Source organism: Pelophylax lessonae (genome assembly GCF_965119305.1).
Source record: "Pelophylax lessonae genome assembly, chromosome: 1".
NCBI classification, from domain to species: Eukaryota; Metazoa; Chordata; class Amphibia; order Anura; family Ranidae; genus Pelophylax; species Pelophylax lessonae.
The window spans coordinates 77,120,912-77,143,251 of NC_138768.1; the positions used below are offsets into that span (position 1 = coordinate 77,120,912).

Consider the following 22,340-nt stretch of genomic DNA (forward strand, 5'->3'; position numbering starts at 1 on the left):
TCCCATCCTATTTCCCCTTAGGAATTTGCTATGGCATTAGCCAGTTCTCCTTTCGGCAAGGCTCCAGGTCCAAACGGATTCACGGTGCCTTACTATAAGACTTACAATGAGTATCTGGTGTCCCACTTCACGTCAGCGTTCAATGTGATTCTTGAGGGGCAAGCCGTGCCCATGGAGCTTTTTCATGCCAGTATCACGGTTATTCCTAAACCTGGCAATGATCCGCTGCAATGCACTAGTTACAAGCGCATTTCGCTACTTAACTGTGACTCAGACAAGGTCTTTTGTACCCGGCCAGACTTGAATATTGTCCAAGCATCTATGTTTCTACGCCCCTCCGGCTGGGCCCATCTTTCAAATCTTTATGGATCTCTATCCAGTTCAGCATTGGGTAGATGGAAACTATTACAGTTGTCTTGTTTTCTACGTTCCCTCCTGGACCCTGCGCGCTTTACCAGAAATCCACCACATTTGAAGACCTCTGCCTCGGCGGAAGGCCCCATTCGTAAAACACTCTCTTCCTCATATCTTATCCTGCTTGACTTATTTTCCCTGCCGGGTCCTCCACATTTATCCAAATGGGAAAGAGAACTGAACACCACATTTACGGATGACCAAAAGCGCTGCATACTATTTTTGCTGACAAGTCGTCCTTGTGTAGTAAATACTAAGAGACTACATATAAGATTCTGTCAAAGTGGTACCGGACTCCTTCTGTTTTAGCATCTATGTTTCCTGAACACAGCTCCTCTTGTTGGAGATGCAGAACCCAGGTCGGTACAATGTTTCATGTCTTTTGGGATTGCTTAAATATCCAGCCTTTCTGGAGACAAGTTCTGCAGATTGTCCACAAAATAATGGACTTCTCCCTTTTTGACAATCCCACGGCAGTGCTTCTAAACGTAACCCCTATGTCCAGTAAGAAATATCATAAGTCATTACTAAAACATTTACTGAATGTCGCTAGGGCCTGCATCCCTATTATGTGGAAAAGTCAATCTCCACCTACCATTTCTCAATGGATTTCCAGGGTAAAGGATATCTAACACATGGAGCAATTGACTGCAGCAATTAGCAATAAAATTGAGGAGCACAACGCACGATTGCTCCATTGGCACATGTTTTAATATTCATTTGACTACTTATCATTATCCTAACCCACTAACATTTACTGTACTGGATGCAATTTGAGGCCCTATTGCTCCCACCGTGAATCCTTACCCTTTCCATATGCCCCATCATTATGTCTTTTTTTTTTTTCTCTCACACTGTCCCCCGAAACATCTCTTTTTATTCCTCTCTTCTTTTTTCACGTCTTCCCTTTTTCCTTAAACACTCTATTATACTACCATTCCCTTTTTCAAAATATTCTTCTCTAGAAAAATTAAAAAGTTCCAGGTATGCGTTAACATCGTGGGTATGATCACTTGAGGGCCATATGCTTAGATCCCGAGTCTTGTACTCCTGAAATTGTCTTGTTTTATTACTAGCCACTATCTCCAGTAGTTCATAGGACTTAGTGAGGCTCCACACCGTTTATCTCATTGGTAGTTCTAATTGGGAACCATATTTGTATGATGCTAGTGCTTAATTTCCTATGCAGCACATTTTTCTGTCATGCTGATGATTGTATTTTATGGTCCACGTGTACCCATTCATTTTATTCTGTTATGTTGTGTTAATTCCTTACATACCTTTTAAATAAAGAATTAAAAAAAAACTTAGGTGAGCAGATTCCCACTGCTAAAGAAAGATGACACTTCAGGGCCAGCTTTTGACCTACATTTCTTTGGACACATCATGTCCTATTCAGGTGGGCTGGAATTATAGACAAAGCAGATCAGACGTAGCTGGCTTATGGCCATAACGATTTGCAAAACAGGTTACAAAAAATTCTAATTTTTAACTGAAGTTTCTGCCCGCCCTGGCATTCCTTTAAACAGTTCAGAAAGCCCAGGGGATGAGAAGGATTGGCAATCATATGATCACTATCACAGTGGTCACATGATAAGAAGCCTGTTCTGCCAGCTACAGATCTTTAACCCAGATAGGCAGCTGTCTTAGTACTGAGAGCATTCTCAGCACATGAACATCAAATGCCCAGTGACACATACACTATATTACCAAAAGTATTAGGACACCTGCCTTTACACGCACATGAACTTTAATGGCATCCCAGTTTTATTTCATAGAGTTCAATATTGAGTTGGTGCACTCTTTGTAGCTATAACAGCTTCAACTCTTCTGGGAAGGCTGTTCACAAAGTTTAGGAGTGTGTCCATGGGAATGTTTGACCATTCTTCCAGAGGCGCATTTGTAAAGGTCAGGCACTAATGTGGACAAGATCTCCACTCAAATTCATCTCAGAGGCGTTCTATAGGGTTGAGGTCAGGACTCTTTGCAGGCCAGTCAAGTTCCTCCACCCCAAACTCACTCATCCATGTCTTTATGGACCTTGCTTTGTGCATTGGTGTGCAGTCTTTGTGGAACAGGAAGAGGCCATCCCCAAACTGTTCCCACAAAGTTGGGAGCATGAAATTGTCCCAAATATCTTGGTTTGCTGACACCTTAAGAGTTCCCTTCACTGGAACTAAGGGGACAAGCCCAACCCCTGAAAAACAACCCCACACCATAATACCCCCTCTAACAAATGATTTGGACCAGTGCACAAAGCAAGGCCCATAAGGACATGAATGACCGAGTTTGGGGAGGAGGAACTTGACTGACCTGCACCGAGTCTTGACCACAACCAGACAGAACAACTTTGGGATGAATAAGAGAGGAGACTGCGAGCCAGGCCTTCTCTCCAAAATCAGTGCCTGACCTCACAAATTTGCTTTTGGAAGAATAGTTAAACATTCCCATAGACACACTTCTAAACCTTGTGGACAGCCTTCCCAGAAGAGCTGAAGCTGGTATAGGCCAACTCAGTATTGAACCCTATGGACTAAGACTGGGATGCCATTAAAGTTCATGTGTCTGTAAAGGCAATACTTTTGGTAATTTAGTGTACGTGCGACGTGTGGGTCATTAAAGCCCACCCTTTTGCTGCCACACATATATGTTGGGCGGTCATAAGTGGGGTTAATCTGCAACAATATCTATGAAATTCAAACAGTGACACGTGCAAATATCTATTACAAAAACGACATTACAATATTCCTAGCATGTATTTCATTAGTGGTAATCATTGTTACTGAAATGCTGAGATGCTAAAAATGACAGCACAATGAGGCTGTATTATACCCAGTGGAAAATACAAGCAAGCAGCTGCACTGCAGCTGTCAGTCTCCGAGGGCTGAAAAATGAACCTAAAATCTGATTTGTTGTTAAAGGCAATACAGACATTTCACAGGACAGAATGAACTTGCATTGTTCCTAGGGATATTCAGACCTTATCTGGATAACTTTCAAAAGTTATTTTCTATAACTGCAAGAGACAGAACAGCAATGAGTTGAGGGGGTCAAGTGAGGAAGGAAGGGAAAGAAAGAAAGAAAGAAGGAAGGAAGAGGGAGTAAGCGGAAGGAAGGAAGAAGGGAGGAAGGGAAGCAGGAAGGAAGGAAGGAAGGAAGGAAGGAAGGAAGGAAGGAAGGAAGGAAGGAAGGAAGGAAGGAAAAGAAAAATCTTACCTGTCCATCTTTATCATATGGAGAGTCAAAATTATCTAGAAAACTCCTGAAGACCTGATCCTCTGTCCACTCCCCGTTCTGGTATTTTGGATGGTATTTTGCATTATACACCCCCCGTAGATCCTCAACAGTCACGATGCCATCTCCACTTTTGTCAAGCTTCCTAAAGGCCTGCATGATGATGTCTTTCCTTGCATTGGACATTGGTGGCTGGGAGTATAAACAGAAAAGGTCTCTGAGTATCTCTCATCAATAAGCCATGGAAAATCTATCTTCTACTTAGTTATTTCTCCAAAGAAGAATCTAGTGGTGATTAGTTTTCCTCCTTAAAGGAAAAGCATGGCGACTCAAACGTCCACCGCCAAGCTAATCACCTCTACAGGTCTCATCTTCTACCCAGTGGTTTCATGGGACTTTTACATAAGCAATACACAGGTTGCGGTGGGTGGGCCAATGCGGCTGAAAAGCAATATCTACATGCAGGAGAGCTATGGTATACCATTAACATTACTGCAGAGACAAGGGTCTGTGCTAGGGTGGTTTAACCACTTAAGCCCCGGAAGATTTTACTCCCTTCCTGACCAGGGCCTATTTTGCGATTCGGCACTGCGTGACTTTAACGGACAATTGCGCGGTCGTGCGATGCTGTACCTAAACAAATTTGACGTCCTTTTTTTTCCCACTAACAGAGCTTTCTTTTGGTGGTATTTGATCACCTGTGCGACTTTTTGATCATGCGCTATAAACAAAAAAAGAGCGTCAATTTTGCAAAAATAACAATATTTTTCACATTTTTTTATATGAAATTCCCCCCAAAAAAATGTAAAAATCTAAATTTTTTACCATTTTCAGCCAATTTGTTTTATGCTACATATGTTTGGTAAAAAAAAAAATTGCAAAAAAGTGTATTTTGATTGGTTTGCGCAAAAGTTATCGCGTTAACTAACAAAGGGAAACATTTTTGTTGTTTTTTTTTTTTTTAACGAGTAATGGCGGCAATCTGCGTTTTTTTTTTTTTTTTGCGGGACTGCGGCATTGCGGCGGACAGATCGGACCCTTAACTGACATTTTTTACACTTTTGGGGTTACCAGTGACATTACTGCAGTAATCAGTGCTATACATATGCACTGTTACTGTAAAAATGACACTGGGAGGGAAGGGGTTAACTGTATTGGAGAGGGAGGGGTTAAGTGTGTCCTAGGGGCGTGTTTCTAACTGTTATTGGCTGTGGCTACTAGTGTAAGAACAGAGATCAACGGTCCTACCGTCTGATCTCCATTCTTACACAGGGAAGAATGACAGGCGGCTTTGTTTACATTAGCCGCCTTCCTTTCTTCCGGTGTAACGGACTATCGCGAGTGACTGGCGGACACCGGGTCCGCCGGGCACACGCGCGGGGGGGTCCGTGAGATCTGTGAGACTTGACCCATAAACTGGACACAATTGTCTCAATCCCGCCCCAATTCTGCTGCCAATTGCAATGCTCTGGGGATAATTAGGTTGTTTAAAGGATAAGTGTATGTTTTGTCCCCCCCCCCTCCCCACTGTGCTAACCTAGCCTTCTCCTTTCTCACTCCACAGATGTATACGCAAAGCAGAACTATACCCATCGATTTAACAATTTCACAAAACTGTTCCATTTGCTTGTGCTCTAAACCAAACTGTCAAACCATCAAATGGCTGGAGTCATAACTGATCACATGTGCAGCATCATGGCAGTTGAAGATCAAATGGAGGCTAAGATGGCTGCTTCCTTGGCTGAAAACGATAGGAGGGCTTAGTTCCGCTTTAACTTGATAATCATAGAACAACACTGTGCAGGAGCGAATGGTGTATGAGGGATCGACAGTGAGAAGTAAACAAATCCAGAAGGCTGTAGGCATGCATGCAATGTGAATATGCATCTGGGGACGATGGTAGGTTAGCAGAGTGGGGGGTCAAAAAGAATGCGCATATCCTTTAAGACTACCCTAGGGTGCAATAATGAGTGTTTCTGAAAGTGTTTTCAATGATTTATAGGAGTTGATTTACTAAAACTGGAGAGTGCAAAATCTGGTGCAGCTGTGCGTGGTAGCCAATCAGTTTACAACTTCAGTTTGTTCAATTAGGCTTTGACAAATAACCTGGAAACTGATTGGTTTCTATGCAGAGCTGCACCAGATTTTGCACTCTCCAGTTTTAGTAAATCAACCCAATATCTAAGAATTGGTGAGCTGCAATATAATAAATGTTTGATTTTGGATTTAATACCGCTTTAGGGTAAAAAAAAAGTTTTGAATTTTGATTGATTCTTTAAATAAGATACAACATTATCATGGGAGACTCACCCTTAAAGTGACCAGGAATTCATCAAAGTCTATTGTTCCACTACCATCTTTGTCAAAAACACTGAAAAGCTTTTGAGCTTCCGCTTTGTCCATCATCACTCCATAGTCATTCAGGCCCTTCAAAAACTCTTTGAAATCCAAGCACCTGCTGTTATCATCATCCATTATCTTAAATACTCTGCAGAAAAAAGCGTCAGTGAAAACAAAAAAAACACTATAAGAAAAGTTGTTGTTATGGCAAATCCAACCAGGTAATACAATTGCAGAATTCCCCCAGGGGCAGAATACTCAGTGCGTGGCTATATACACATAACCACCAACAATTGAAAACTACAGTATGCCCATACACGCTCATGCTCCAGTGATGGCAGTTACATGCACTTAGCTGTACAGAGCGTGTTATGCAATGCATGTTCATGGGCTAAAATATGCTGCGATGCACCACAACACTAGGCGAGAAAATAGGCTTTTACTACTACAAGTGTAAACATGCCCTCCCAAATCTATCCCCCTTAAGCCATACAGGGGTGTACACATGCTAAGGCTGCAAGGCTTTGGTTCACAGCAAAATGTATCCCCCCTGTTGCGTTGGGGTACCACTGCTACTGAACGCGACCCAATTAAGCGAATGGGGCCACATCTGAACCCGCTCTTCCCTGTGTAATCCACACAGTTGGTGTGTGTTTTCCGGCATTTTCAGGGTTAAAACAGGTAGTGAGGAGGCAACATATTGCCTCCCCACCACCTGTCAAATGCCTGCTCGCTTGGCACGTCCACCATCCATAGAACACCTTGAATTATTTTTAATGACTGCAAGGCTTTTCTGATTGTATGAAGTAGATATTGTGATGTCACTGACCCTCCTCATAAATGGCAACTAAAGGTTTAAGGCTACGTTCACATGTTCACATGTGATTCTGCCCGCGATCCGGAAATCATTGCAAATCGCGGGACGCCTGTGCGTTGCCGTTGATTTGCAATGGCACCCCAAACTCTGTGCGATGTTGCCGCGATTTCTGCCTGCCGAATCGCGGTAACATGGCGCAAACAAAATCGTGGGTCGCATGACGCCCAAAAAAGGTACAAGAGCTTCTTTGGGGCGTCATGCAACCCGCGATTTTGTTTGCGCGATGTTACCGCGATCCGGCAGGCGGAAATCGCGGCAACATCGCACAGCTTTTTGGGGTGGCATTGCAAATCAACGGCAACGCACAGGCGTCCCGCGATTTGCAATGATTTCTGGATTGCGGGCAGAATCGCGGTGATTCTGCCCGCGATCCGCTACGCCAACATGTGAACGTAACCTTAAGCTGGCCATATATCAGTTGATTTTCTAAAGGATTGTTTGTACAAATATTTGTACAAAAATTCCCATGAATACATTTGATGACCTGACAAGTATTTGTCAAAAAACATTTGCTATTTAAGTGTTTGGTAGATGCTGGAGAGATAAACCCACTGACAGTGACAGTTTCTTCTGTTTCTCAAAGATTCTACTGGTGACATCTCAGTTCTGAACACCTGCTATGACCACAATGAGGGCCTTCTACTCTCCCTGTGGAGTATTTATGTGTTTTATGTTATGGAAAATGAATTTATATTATGTATTATGTAAAATGTATAAATGTAAGAAAAGACATAGCTGGAAACACGAGGATAGGAAAGGACACTCAAAACAGATTTTTAAAGGCCGAGGTTGACTTCTCCACCAGGCTCCACCTACAACCAAATATCACTTTTGGGTGGACTGGTCTTCTAAATGTTTTCTTCTGGATGGTCAGTATCAGAAATCCCTGAGTTCATGACATTTTGAAAATGAAACAGATCCTGTTTGTCCATGCACTTACAGGAAAAGTATAATGCAGAAGGTCTGTAAAGATCAACTACCTCTCTAAGGCACTAACAGGTGCCGTCACACTCCTACCTCCTCAAACATACAATACAGGGTAATAGCTCTGCACTGTATGTGATGAGGTTAAGGCCCCTTTCACACTATCCGTCCGTCGGACGGATTCCGTTTTTCTCAGCGGGGGATCGAGCCGCCGATCCCTCGCTGAGCAGCAGGATGACAGCTGTGTCTCTGCGCTATGTGCGGAGACACAGCTGTCAGTTCCCCATGCATCTCTATGGGGGAAATCGGATGGGAACGGACCGTTGGTCCGTTCTCATCCAATCCCATCCGATCTGATCCGCTGGACGGATGGAAAATAGGGTTTCCATACGTCCAGATTTGACGAATCGGATCGGATGTCAGCGGACATGTCTCCGCTGACATCCGATCCCCCATAGAGATGCATGGGGGGACCGTTCAGATCCGCCAAAAAAACGGACAGGCAGATCTAAACGGTCCGAATGTGTGAAAGGGGCCTCAGGGATTACCCACACCCCAGACCAGCAGGAATAGAGGATAGCATAGGAGTGGTGTTAGGGTAAGTAATACAGCCTCTTCAGCTTCTCCTAGACCTACCATTTAACCCTTGCAGTTCAATAGGGGGCACTGCAAGGATAGATTTTTTTTATTCCTGGAGTTGGACTTTAAGAACATTAAGACTGCACCAAGCTACATCAAACACATCTGAGAGCCCCATGAGGCTCAGCCGGTAAATTCTGGGGACCCCTGATAGCTATTTTAGTGTCGGTGCCCAGCTCACCTTCCTAATCCCTTGATCCCAGCAGAGCCCCTAGACAGACATTGTAACCTGAGTTTTTCCAATGGATCTGTGCAAGTAGTCAGGTTCTTCTTGGCCTGCATGGACATCTCTCGGTCATGTCTTGCTGTACCCGACATCTGTGGGATATGGGAGAAACAGAGAGGTCAATCTCTAAAAACACTGGGAAGCACCACAAAAGTTTTGGATGGAGTGGGAAAGAGTGAAATTTTCTGTCAACTTTTTACTTTGGTTCGTGACTCCATTGGGTATATTTTCAGTCACGTCCTGTCCCTGTGAACCCCATAGAAGAAATGAGGGAAATGGTTGTCACAGAGACAGGAAGACTTACACAACAATAGCAAACATTAAAAAGTTTCAAACCAATTACATGTACTAAACGTGTTTCTGTCTGTGTCAAGATTTGACAGATGTCCCATCATTTTCAACTTCAGAATAAATGTGTCTTACTGTTTTCCTAATGCTTCTGTTTTTTTGCCAGTCTCAATCTTGGTTCTGGTGCAATAACTGGAAAATCTTTAATAAAAATGCCCCCCCCCCCCCAGTGATTTCAATAATAGGGTAACAATGCTGCCTTTGCATGCGCTGTATGGAGCTGTAGCGCTGACACCCTTCTGTTTGGGCTCCCATAGAGAACCACTAGTGGACATGCCAATACTTTCCACACTGAGCACACATTGGACAACTTTCCCCTACCACAGCATCACTTGCCATGCATGGGCATGCACTGCCACAGAATGTACTTTTTTATTGGGCAACAGCAGCAATAGCAATGGCTCTGAACATAAAAACTGAATTTTTGTAAAAATCTTACCGTAAAATTCCTTTCTCTGAGTCCTCTGACAGTCGCCGCCCACTCATACAGCCTAGCTACTCCTGTGGAGAGGAAGTCAATACCCATTGGTGAAGACTGTATGAGTGGGCGGCGACTGTCGGAGGACGTAAGAGAAACATAAGTTTGTTCATGCAGCAAGCTCCTGGTAGCCTGCTCACAGCTTTGGGCAGCCTACTAAACCCATTTAGGTTACAGCTAGGGAGGGACAAGCTGTGCAAAGAACAATAATACTGAACATCAGTGTCAGGATGACATCAGAAGAACATAGGTGCATGAATCAATATACAGTACAATGGTCACTGCCAGCTGGTTGCGTGAACAAGCTAATTTGCGTGAGAATGTTAATTAACGTAGGCACACTACACAGATGTATGGGCATGTAGGCACACTGGCATGCATGCCTAATCCAAGTCTTAGTGCCAGACGACTTAAAGTGGTTGTAAACCCTCACATATACCCAGTAACGTGAAAAGCCTCTGATGATGCACAGAGAAGAAACAAATCCTCCTACATACGTTTTACTTGTTTATCTGCAGTCTTCTCTTGTCTACAACCCCTCAAAAGTGCAGATTTGTGATAAAATCCTTATGCATCTGTGAGGAGTACAGAGGAGGGGGTGGAGAACTGCAGTTACAGCTCTTGGGCTCTTTTCACACAGGGGCGGCTTCAAAGTCGCCCGACTCTAAAGCCACCCTGTGAAGCGCGACCTCAACATGGCTTGCAAACCACTTCTCTAATAGAAGTCAATGCAAGTCGCCCCCAAAGTAGTGCAGGAACCTTTTTCTAAGTCGGAGCGACTTGAGTTGCTCCGATTAGAACGATTCCATTGCACTGAATGGAGCGCGACTTGTCAGGTGGCTAAGTCGCTGCTCCATTGTGAACCGGGACTGACAGTGCATCTGGAAAGTATTCACAGCGCTTCACTTTTTCCACATTTTGTTATGTTACAGCCTTATTCCAAAATTGAATAAATTCATTATTTATAACTGTAATGAAAATACAGCGCAATCTCAACTCATCTGTGTGTAACCAACATTGTTTCTACATCATAAGATCTTTTAGTATCCTGAGTCAGGATCGATACAAAGTGTCTTTACCTGCATTACATTTATTTATATGTGTTTGGTTTTAAAGGGAAGAGGTGGCAACCCTACCCCCAGTACAAACACCCTTCCCCAGCACAGACCCCCTCAATACAAACCTCCCAACCCATTACAGACCCCTTAGTACAAACACCCCTCCCCAGTACAAACCCCTCACCGGCTGAAGAGGAAACGCAATTCTTTTATATACAGTATCTCACAAAAGTGAGTACACCCCTCATATTTCTGTAAATATTTTATTCTATCTTTTCATGTGACAACACTGAAGAAATTACACTTTGCTACAATGTAAAGTAGTGAGTGTACAGCTTGTATAACAGTGTAAATTTGCTGTCCCCTCAAAATAACTCAACACACAGCCATTAACCACTTTAAGACCGGAAGATTTTCCTGCTTAATATCCAGGCCCTATTTTGCGATTCTGCACTGTGTTACTTTAACGGACAATTGCGCGGTCGTGCGACGCTGTACCCAAATAAAATTGAGGTCCTTTTTTTCCCACAAATAGAGCTTTCTTTTGGTGGTATTTGATCACCTGTGCGATATTTATTTTTTGCGCTATAAACAAAAAAAAGAGCGACAATTATGAAAAAAAAAAAAAAAAAATTCTGCTATATAACATTCCCAAAAAAAAAAATGTAAAAATCAAAATTTTTTAACATTTTAGGCCAATTTGTTTTCTGCTACATATTTTTGGTAAAAAAATCGCAATAAGCGTATTTTGATTGGTTTGTGCAAAAGTTGTTGTGTCTACTAACTACGGGAAAGATTTATGTAATTTTCATTGTTTTCTTTTTTACTAGTAATGGCGGCGATCTTCGATTTTTAGCGGGACTGTGACATGGAGGCGGACAGATCGGACCCCTAACTGACATTTTTGACACTTTTGGGGGTACCAGTGACATTACTACAGTAATCAGTGCTAAAAATATGCACTGTTACTGTAATAATGCCATTGGCAGGAAAGGGGTTAATACTATTGGTGATCAAGGGGTTAAATGTAAGCCTAGGGTAGTGATTCTAACTGTGGGGGGGATGGGCTTGTGAGATGATCACAGAGACATGCAATCCTTTATAGCAGGATCACATGACCTCTGTGATCATTGCAGTGAGAAGGACGGACGGCTGTGTTTACATCAGCCGTCCGTCCTTCTCTGTCAGCGGGGGGAGATCGCCGGTGTCAGGCGGCAATCGGAGCCGCCTGACACACGCACTGGTTCCCCGGCTGACGAGCGGGGGCGGCTCGCCCCCTAACCTCCTGAGAGCGAGCGATGTAGAGCTACGTCGCTTTGCCCAGGAGCGGCTGCCTGCCGCAGTAAATCTGCGGCGGGCGGTCGTCAAGTGGTTATTGTCTAAACAGCTGGCAAAAAAAGTGAGTATCCCCCTAAGTGAAAATATCCAAATTGGGCCCAATTACCCATTTTCCCCCCCGATGTCATGTGACTTGTTATTGTTACAAGGTCTCAGGTGTGAATGGCGAGCAGGTGTTATAACTGTGGTGTTATCCCTCTCACTATCTCATACTGGTCCCTGGAAGTTCAACATGGCACCTCATGGCAAAGAACTCTCTGAGGATCTGAAAAAAAGAATTGTTGTTCTACATAAAGATGGCTTAGGCTACAAGAAGATTGCCAAGACCCTGAAACTGAGCTGCGGCATGGTGGCCAAGACCATATAGCGGTTTAACAGGACAGGTTCCACTCAGAACAGGCCTTGCCATGGTCGACCAAAGAGGTTGAGTGCATGTTCTCAGCGTCAGATCCAGAGGCTGTCTTTGGGAAATAGACGTATGAGTGCTGCAAGCATTGGGGTTGAAGAGGTGGGTGGGGTGGGGGGGGGGGTCAGCCTGTCAGTGCTCAGACCATATGCGGCACACTGAATTGGTCTGTATGGCTGTCGTCCCAGAAGGAAGCTTCTTCTAAAGATGATGCTCAAGAAAGCCCGCAAACAGTTTTCTGAAGATTACTGGAACCATGCCCTGCGGTCTGATGAAACCGAGATAAACTTACTTGGTTCAGATGGTGTCAAGCGTGTGTGGCGGCAACCAGGTGAGGAGTACAAAGGCAAGTATGTCTTGCCTACAGTCAAGCATTGTGATGAGAGTGTCATGGTCTGGGGCTGCATGAGTGCTGCCAGCACTGGGGAGCTACAGTTCACTGAGTGAACCATGAATGCCAACATGTACTGTGACATGCTGAAGCAGAGCATGATCCCCTCCCTTCGGAGACTGGGCCGCAGGGCAGTATTCCAACATGTGAAGGACCCCAAACACACCTCCAAGACGACCACTGTCTTGCTAAAGAAGCTGAGGGTAAAGGTGATGGACTGGCCAAGCATGTCTCCAGATCGAAACCCTATTGAGCATCTATAGGGCATCCTCAAATGGAAGGTGGAGGAGCGCAAGGTCTCTAACATCCACCAGCTCTGTGATGTCATCATGAAGGAGTGGAAGAGGACTCCAGTGGCAACCTGTGAAGCTCTGGTGAACTCCATGCAAGGCAGTGCTGCAAAATAATGATGGCCACACAAAATAGTGACACTTTGGGCCCAATTTGGACATTTCCGATTAGGGGTGTACTCACTTTTGTTGTCAGTGGTTTAGACATTAATGGCTGTGTGTTGAGTTATTTTGAGGGGACAGCAAATTTAAGCTGTTACATAAGCTGTACACTCACTACTTTACATTGTAGCAAAGTGTCATTTCTTCAGTATTGTCACATAAAAAAGTATAATAAAATATTTACAATAATGTGAGGGGTGTATTCACTTTTGTGAGATACTGTATGTGTATGGGGCTCTGAAATGTAATACAGCCTCTGGCCTGTGAGTTTCACCACCCCACAGTGAAGTTGAACCAATGGTGTACTGTTTGTAGTACTCTCCGGTGGCCGTGACCAACACAGAGATCTGAAAGAAATACACACAGCACACCAAGATTTATGTAAGAACACACGTGACTATTTTATATAAACAATATTTGCTTATCTCAGAGTTAAGCTTTAAGCATCATGTACAGCTTAGTTAGCCATAAATGACCAGATATCTCCCCAAGAAAAATGGAAGGAGGATATCTGCTAATCCTTATACAAGTCGTCACGTCAGTACTCCAAAGCCTTATGCGATTCCTCTTCATTACTACTTCTCTCTTCTATTCTTCAAGCTAAATCACATCTTGCAATAATGAGCACCTGTGACTGTCAGGCCCTCATTATCAGGGGGTCAGAGAAGTCCAATTATTAAAAGTATACCATGCTATTATATGGCTGCTTATGACTACCATTAGGGTTTAGCTAAAACCATTTTAATTATAATGATGAGGTTGACCTTCGCTCTACATAGTTGTTGGCAAATCTGATAAACCTAAAGATTAAAATTGGACTGTGGGAAGCAGGGTTAAATCCAAATTTGTGTACTACTCATTATAAAATGTTCTAGCACCATATAAAATAGGCAACATTCATTTTTTTAATAATGGCCTTTTCATATTTACAGGTACAGTGCATCCGGAAAGTATTCACAGCACTTCACTTATTCCACATTTTGTTCCATTCCCAGTCGATGCCTCATCAGGGGAAACGCATCAGGGGAGAAGCCTGCGCCATCACCACCCGTGGTCCACGCTGCAGAGCGGCCACATCTGAATTTCCATTTGCCTATTTATTCAACTTAACTGTAAGTGTTCTACCTTTTCTTAATAAAGTCGTTTAAGAGGTAATGCACTATTGCCTGTTCCATTCTTTTTTGGGCACTATCTGTCACTGAGTGTGAGGGGTACATGAGAGAGACCAACCCCCATACAGCAACAGGAGTCAGAATAAGATATACAAGAAAATTCACTGCCTGCTAGTCTGGATAGTTTGCCTGATGATTTGGAGAACATTATCACTCACCATCTGACCTGTGAAATACTTGCCTTTGGTAAGAGTTTTGATATACCACATATCGGGTGGAAGAGTGAAAGGTTGGGACTTCATATCTATTACACTGGCTGGTGTCATCTTCTCAAGTGTTTTATTATGTTGAGTTGGTAAGGGTATTACCTCTCTTTTCTTTACACGTGGGTGCCCAGAGGGATTTGGTGTTTGCACGTCCTCTTCTTCACCTTCATTCACCATCAAGAAGATTTCAGCCTTTTTTCATTTTGGATTTGTTTTGGACTGCACATATTTCCATATCATGTTTGTGTTCACATTGTGCACTATTTATAATATCTGTGTATATTTATATTTATTAGGTATTTTGTTCATTGTGTTTTTCCTTTCGGTTTAACACACATTGCTCACATCTAGCGCACCCATTTTTTGCACATTACACGTTTACTTTATCAAGGTTAAAGTTTTGATTGCTGCTGGAGATTAATTTTTTGTTTGCACACCTCATTCTTGAACACATTTTGTTATGTTACAGCCTTATTCCACAATGGATCCAATTAATTTTTTTCCTCAAAATTCTACAAACAATACCCATAATGACAACGTGAAAGAAGTTTGTTTGAAATCTTTGCAAATTTATTTAAAATAAGAAACAAAAAAAATCCCATGTACATAAGTATTCACAGCCTTTGCTCAATACTTTGGTGAAGCATCTTTGGCACCAATTATAGCCTCAAGTCTTTTTGAGTAAGATGCTACAAGCGTGGCACTCCTATTTTTGGGCAGTTTCTCCCATTCTTCTTTGCTGGACCTCTCAAGCTTCATCAGGTTGGATGGGGAACGTCAGTGCACAGCCATTTTCATATCTCTCCAGAGATGTTCAATCGGGTTCAAGTCTGGGCTCTGGCTGGGCCACTCAAGGACATTCACAGTTATCCCATAGCCACTCCTTTCTTATCTTGGCTGTGTGGTTAGGGTCGTTGTCCTTTTGGAAGATTAACTTTCGTCCCAGTCTGAGATCCAGTCCCATGGAGCAGGTTTTAACCAAGAATTTCTCTGTACATTGCTTCATTCTACTTTCCTTTGATCCTGACTAGTCTCTAAATTCCTGCTGCTGAAAAACACCCCCACAGCTTGATGCTGCCACCACCATGCTTCACTGTAGGGATGGCATTGGCCAGGTTTTGACCAGTACCTGGTTTCCCCCTGACATGACGCTTGCCATTCAGGCCAAAGAGTTCAATCTTTGTTTTATCAGACCAGAGAATATTGTTTCTCATGATCTGAGAGTCCTTCAGGTGCAAACTCCAGACACGCTGTCATGTGCCATTTACTGAGGAGTGGCTTCCATATGGCCACTCTACCATACAGGCCTGATTTGTGGAGTGCTGCAGAGATTATGGTTCTTCTGGAAGGTTCTCCTCTCTCCACAGAGAAACGCTGGAGCTCTATCAGTGTGACCATCGGGGTTCTTGGTCACCTCCCTGACTAAGGCCCTTCTCCCCCAATCACTCAGTTTGGGCAGGTGGCCTGCTTTAGGAAGAGTCCTGGCGTTTCCAAACTTCTTCCATTTACGGATGATGGATACCCACTGTGCTCACTGGGACCTTCAATGCTGCAGAAATGTTTCCCTTCCCTAGATCTGTGCCTCGATTCAATCCTGTCTCGGAGGTCTACAGACAATTCCTTGGACTTCATGGCTTGGTTTGAGCTCTGACATGCACTGTTAACTGTGGGGCCATATATAGACAGATGTGTGCCTTTCCAAATCATGTCCAATCAACTGAATTTACCACAGGTGGACTTAAATCAAGTTGTAGAAACATCTCAAAGGATATTCAGGGGAAGCAGGAAGCACCTGAGCTCAATTTCGAGTGTCATGACAAAGGCTGTGAATACTTACATACATGTGATTTTTTTTTTTTCATTTTTTTTTATAAATTTGCAAAGATTTCAAACTTCTTTCATGTTGTCATTATGTGGTATTCTTTTTAGAATTTTGAGGAAAATATTGAATTTTATCCATTTTGGAATAAGGCTGTAACAGCAAAATGTGGAAAAAGTTAAGCACTGTGAATACTTTCCGAATACACTGTATATCCTGATTAAAGTGTAAGTAAACCCAATTTTGAAAAAAGGTTGTCAGGTAGGCTTTTTATGACAGTACTCTATATTCTTCTCCCTGACTGTAACTTTTTTCTAGCATGTGTATACACTGAATCGCGCATGAGCGTTACAGTGTACAATCTCGGGATGATTCTGTGCCAGGATGAAGTTACTCCCACTGTGCAAAAGTTACAGCCTTAGGTAAAGCCTAAAGCTTAAAGTGGTTCTAAAGGTAATGCAAATAATGCAGTAAGGTAAATCAGCACAAGGATCGGTACCTAAATTTAATGGAAAGTTTTCCTTGTGCGGATGCTGGCTGTCCTAGTTCGAATCTTCCATCCTCCGCCCCCTGAATCCCAAACTCACACACACACACGTTCGCAGCAGTAATTTTTTATATATACACACATATATAGATAGATAGATATACAGTATCTCACAAAAGTAAGTACACCCCTCACATTTTTGCAAATATTTTATTATATCCTTTCACGTGACAACACTGAAGAACAACACTTTGCTACAATGTAAAGTAGTGAGTGTACAGCTTGTATAACAGTGTAAATTTGCTGTCCCCTCAAAATAACTCAACACACAGCCATTAATGTCTAAACCGCTGGCAAAGAAAAGTGAGTACACCCTTAAGTGAGTGAGGTAGGGGGTCAGCCTGTCAGTGCTCAGACCATACGCCGCACACTGCATCAAATTGGTCTGCATGGCTGTCGTCCCAGAAGGAAGCCTCTTCTAAAGATGATGTACAAGAAAGCCTGCAAACAGTTTTCTGAAGACACGAAGACTAAGGACATGGATTACTGGAACCATGTCCTGTGGTCTGATAAGACCAAGATAAACTTATTTGGTTCAGATGGTGTCAAGCGTGTGTGGCGGCAACCAGGTGAGGAGTACAAAGACAAGTGTGTCTTGCCTACAATCAAGCATGTTGGCCCATGGCCAGACAAGGTAGACCATATAAACCAAGAGGTAATGGACCCTTCCAGCTTTCTTGGGGAGAATTTACTCCCGGCCCCCAATGACCTATGGGCGCTCCGGTTTCAATTCCTACCAGTACTAATCTTCCAGGTCCCCATCACTCCAGCAGGTTTCAATAACCACCACCCAACCCAGGTGAGGTCAGATGATAGAACAGCGCCCCCACTGGATCACTGATAAGAACAGATACTACTTACATAGTTAGTCAGGTTGAAAAAGTCCATCTAGCTCAATCGATAGGCTGTAACTCCTGCACAGTGGAAATAACTTCTTCCTGGCACAGAATCACGCTGAGTACATTGAGCTGTGCATGAGCGAATCCATGTATACACATGCAAAAAAGAAGCTTTAATGGCATTTCAACCCAGTCAATCAAGATGGCTGAAGTCTTTTAACACTGAAGAAGGTCAGGTGAAGATGAAAGCACCAGCCATGGATGTGAGTGCAGACATCGCAGCAATTGAAGGGATCACCTTGTAGGGTAAGCATGCCATAATGTGCAAATATCCTGTATATACTTGCACATGATAGGCCCAGAATTTTGAATTTGCTATGGCCCTTTACTTCTACCTCAAGCAGACCTGTCTTTGATTAATGAATGATAAACCCAAAGATTTATATCTTTTACCCGTTTAATAATTGTTTGTTTACCCAAAGCAAATAGTTCTGGCATCATTTTATCCAGATAAAAAGTATAACACTCATTTCATTATTATTCATGTATATTCTAGTTCAGCAACCCTGATTCCTGTTACTGATTGATAAGACATTCCAAAATTTTACACTTGAAATATTTTCAACCTCTCTCTGTCCGTGTGCATGAGGCCTAATATCCCTTCATTGCCAGGCAATTTTTATTTTTTAGTACTGTTTGACTGACAATTACTTGGTCATGCAACATTGTACCCAAATACATTTTATATTATAGTTACATAGTTAGTCAGGTTGAAAAAGACACAAGTCTACCTGGTTCAACCAACACAAAATAAACAAAAAAAAAAAACAGTATTGAAAACCCAACCATGCAATCCCATATATACAATCCTATACCCGCAAATGATCCAGAGGAAGGCAAACAAACCCAGCAAAGCATGATCCAATTTGCTACTGCAGGGGAAAAAAATTCCTTCCTGATCCTCCGAGAGGCAATCGGATAAAAACATTTTAGTACCCACTTACTGTTTATTAACCACTTACCGCATACTGACGTTGGGGTACGTCGGTAAACTTTGCGGGGTTATACCGGGATGATGCCTCTAGCTAGAGGCATCATCCCGGTACCGTGGTTTAGAGCCGACGGTTGGCTTTCCGTCGGTACCGACCGATGCGGCTCGGGAGCCGCTCGATCGGTACCCGGGGGGCAGGAGGGGACGTCCCCCCCCCCTCCAGCCGCCTTCCGTGGCTGTTACGGGGGCTCCCGTCCCACCGGGAGCCCCGAGCACCCAGCCGGCACGTCCGCCGGCTGGATGGAGCCCGGATCAAAGCCGGAAACGGCTTCGATCGGGTCTCCGATGACGTAACCCGGAGGCGGCGTCCATGACGTCACGTCCGGGTTACTGTGCTGCAAAAGGCGGCAAATTTGAAAAACGGCTGTATGCAAAAATGCAGTTTTCGGCGTTTTGCATACAGGGAAGTGTAGTGGAGGGGTCTAGGGTCTTTTAGACCCTCGATCCCTCCATAAAGTGTACCTGTCACTACATATTGGTGTCACAAGGGATGTTTACATTGCTTGTGACAGCAATAAAAGTGATCAGATTTATTTTTTAAAAAAAAACTTTAATAAAGTTAAAAAAATAAATGGGAAAAAAATAAAATAAATTTAGCCACCCCCGTCACCGTTAGCTCGCGCACAAAAAAAAAAGTATACGGAAGTCGAGCCGCAAATGAAATCGCTGTTAAAACCACACATGTGAGGTATCGCCGCGATCGCCAGAGCGTGAGCAATAATTTAAAAAAAGAGCTACACTCTAACTCTAAACTGGTAACCGTTAAATAAATTTAAAGCGTCGCAGATTGAGATCTCTATTGACCGTAGTTTGTCGCCATTCCACGGGGGGGGGGGGCGCAATTTTAAACCGTATCATGTTGGGTATCTATTTACTCGGCGTGACATGTTCTTTCACAATATACAATGGGCTAACTTTACTGTTTAGCATTTTTTAAATGCAGTGAAATGTGATTTTTCAAAATTTTTCCAAAAAAATGTCGCTTTAAAGACCGCTGCGCAAATACCGCGTGACAAAAAATATTGCAATGACCGACATTTTATTCTCCAGAGTCTTTGCTTAAAAAATATATATAATGTTTGGGGGTTCTAAGTAGTTTTCTAGGAAAAAATACTGGTTTTAACACGTGAACAAAAAGTGTCCGAAACAGGGCTGGGGCTTAAGTGGTTAAGTACACCCAGGAAAGAATCCAGGCCTTTTTTAAAGCAATCTAGTGAGCTAGCCAGAACTACCTTTTTTTGTAGCAATTTTTTGTTGGTGTTATTTAACCACTTGCCGACTGCCGCACGACTATTTACGTCGGCGGTCAGCCCCTCACAGGCAGAGCGACGTAGGGCTACGTCGCTAGCCTGTAAGGGTTTTGGGAGCGAGCGCGCGCCGCCGGATGCCCGCTCCCGCTCGGTCACGGACCCCCCCGCGCGTGTGCCCGGCGGACCCGATGTCCCCCGGGCACTCGCGATCGTCCGTGACAGCGGGAGAAAGGCAGGCGGCTAATGTAAACAAAGCCGCCTGTCAGTTCTCCCTGTGTAAGAATGGTGATCAAACGGTTCTACTATGTAGGACCGTTGATCACTGTTCTTACACATCAAGCCACAGCCAATCACAGTTAGAAACACGCCCCTAGGACACACTTAACCCCTCCCTCTCCAATACAGTTAACTCCTTCACTGCCAGTGTCATTTTTACAGTAACAGTGCATATGTATAGCACTGATTACTGTAGTAATGTCACTGGTAACCCCAAAAGTGTCAAAAATGTCAGTCAAGGGTCCGATCTGTCTGCCCCAATGTCGCAGTCCCACAAAAAAAGAATCGCAGATCGCCGCCATTATGCGTTAAAAAAAAACCAACAAAAATAACAAAAATCTTTCCCTTTGTTAGTAAACGCAATAACTTTTGTGCAAACCAATCAAAATACGCTTTTTGCGATTTTTTTTACCAAACATATGGTAAAAAAAAAAAATTGGCCTAAAATGTTAAAAAAATTTGATTTTTACATTTTTTTGGGGGGAATTTCATATAAAAAAATTTGAAAAATATTGTTATTTTTGCAAAATTGATGCTCTTTTTTTGTTTATAGCGCATGATCAAAAAATTGCACAGGTGATCAAATACCACCAAAAGAAAGCTCTGTTTGTGGGAAAAAAAAGGAAGCCAAATTCGTTTAGGTGCAGCGCCGCACGACTGCGCAATTGTCCGTTAAAGTCACGCAGTGCCGAATCGCAAAATAGGCCCTGGTCAGGAAGGGGGTAAAATCTTCCGGGGCTTAAGTGGTTAATAAGCACAGTTTTTTTTGTTTTTTTTATATAACCACTTGCCGACCGCCGCACGACTATCTACGGCGGCGGTCAGCCCCTCACAGGCAAAGTGACGTAGGTCTACGTCGCTCGCCTGTGAGGGTTTAGGGAGCGAGCGCGCGCCGCCGGAGGCGCGCTCCCGCTCCCGCGTGGTCACGGACCCCCCCGCGCGTGTGACCGGCGGACCCGATCGCCGCCGGCCACTCTGCGATCGGCGGGGGAGAGGGAGAAAGTCAGGCAGCTTGTGTAAACAAGCTGCCTGTCATTCTCCTCTCTGTATGAGAGCTGATCACATGGATCTACTATGTAGATCCATTGATCACTCTGCATACAGTTGAAGCCACAGCCAATCACAGTTAGAATCACGCCCCTAGGGACACACACAGCCCCTCCCTCTCAAATAAAGTTAACCCCTTCACTACCAGTGTATTTTTACAGTAACAGTGCATATATATAGCACTGATTACTGTAGAAATGTCACTGGTAACCCCAAAAGTGTCAAAAATGTCAGTCAAGGGTCCGATCTTTCCGCCGCAATGTCGCAGTACCGCAAAAAAAATCGCAGATCGCCGCCATTACGCGTTAAAAAAAAAAACAACAAAAATGACAAAAATCTTTCCCTTTGTTAGTAAACGCAATAACTTTTGCGCAAACCAATCAAAATACGCTTTTTGCGATTTTTTTTACCAAACATAGGTAGCATAAAACAAATTGGCCGAAAATATTAAAAAAATTTGATTTTTACATTTTTTTTTGGGGGAATTTCATATAAAAAAAAGGGAAAAATATTGCTATTTTTGCAAAATTTACGCTCTTTTTTTGTTTATAGCGCGTGATCAAAAAATCGCACAGGTGATCAAATACCGCCAAAAGAAAGCTCTGTTTGTGGGAAAAAAAGGACGCCAAATTCGTTTAGGTACAGCGTCGCACGACCGCGCAATTGTCCGTTAAAGTCACGCAGTGCCGAATCGCAAAATAGGCCCTGGTCAGGAAGGGGGTAAAATCTTCCGGGCTTAAGTGGTTAATAAGCACAGTTTTTTTTGTTTTTTTTATATAAAGTAAAAAAGGACCAAAAAGGATGAAAAAAAAATCAACAGGTTTTTTTTTTTTTTCCCAAAAAAACGCAAAATTATCCTCTTTTAGAAAGCAGGCATCCAATGTGGTGTCACTTTTTGGCAGTATTAAAGTGGTTGAAACATGAAGTTTAGTAATTAAGAGGATGGGGTGAATGCGTTAAAAATAACAATTCCACAATCAGTTAAAATCCCTCACCATTATTCTGTTG

At 43.2% G+C, this 22,340-nt stretch overlaps 1 protein-coding gene across 2 annotated transcripts in view; it reads right to left on the reverse strand.

Moving 5' to 3' along the window:
- The window catches only part of CAPSL (calcyphosine like), a 41,569-nt gene that overhangs the window by 14,079 nt on the left and 5,150 nt on the right, over window positions 1-22,340 (reverse strand). For both annotated transcript variants that reach the window (XM_082253682.1, XM_082253681.1), the window contains exons 2-4: window positions 8,610-8,746; window positions 5,959-6,136; window positions 3,631-3,840 (exon numbers count right to left, since the gene is read on the reverse strand). In XM_082253682.1, the coding sequence (XP_082109808.1) occupies window positions 3,631-3,840; window positions 5,959-6,136; window positions 8,610-8,746 (525 nt within the window). The remainder of the gene's footprint in view (window positions 1-3,630; window positions 3,841-5,958; window positions 6,137-8,609; window positions 8,747-22,340) is intronic.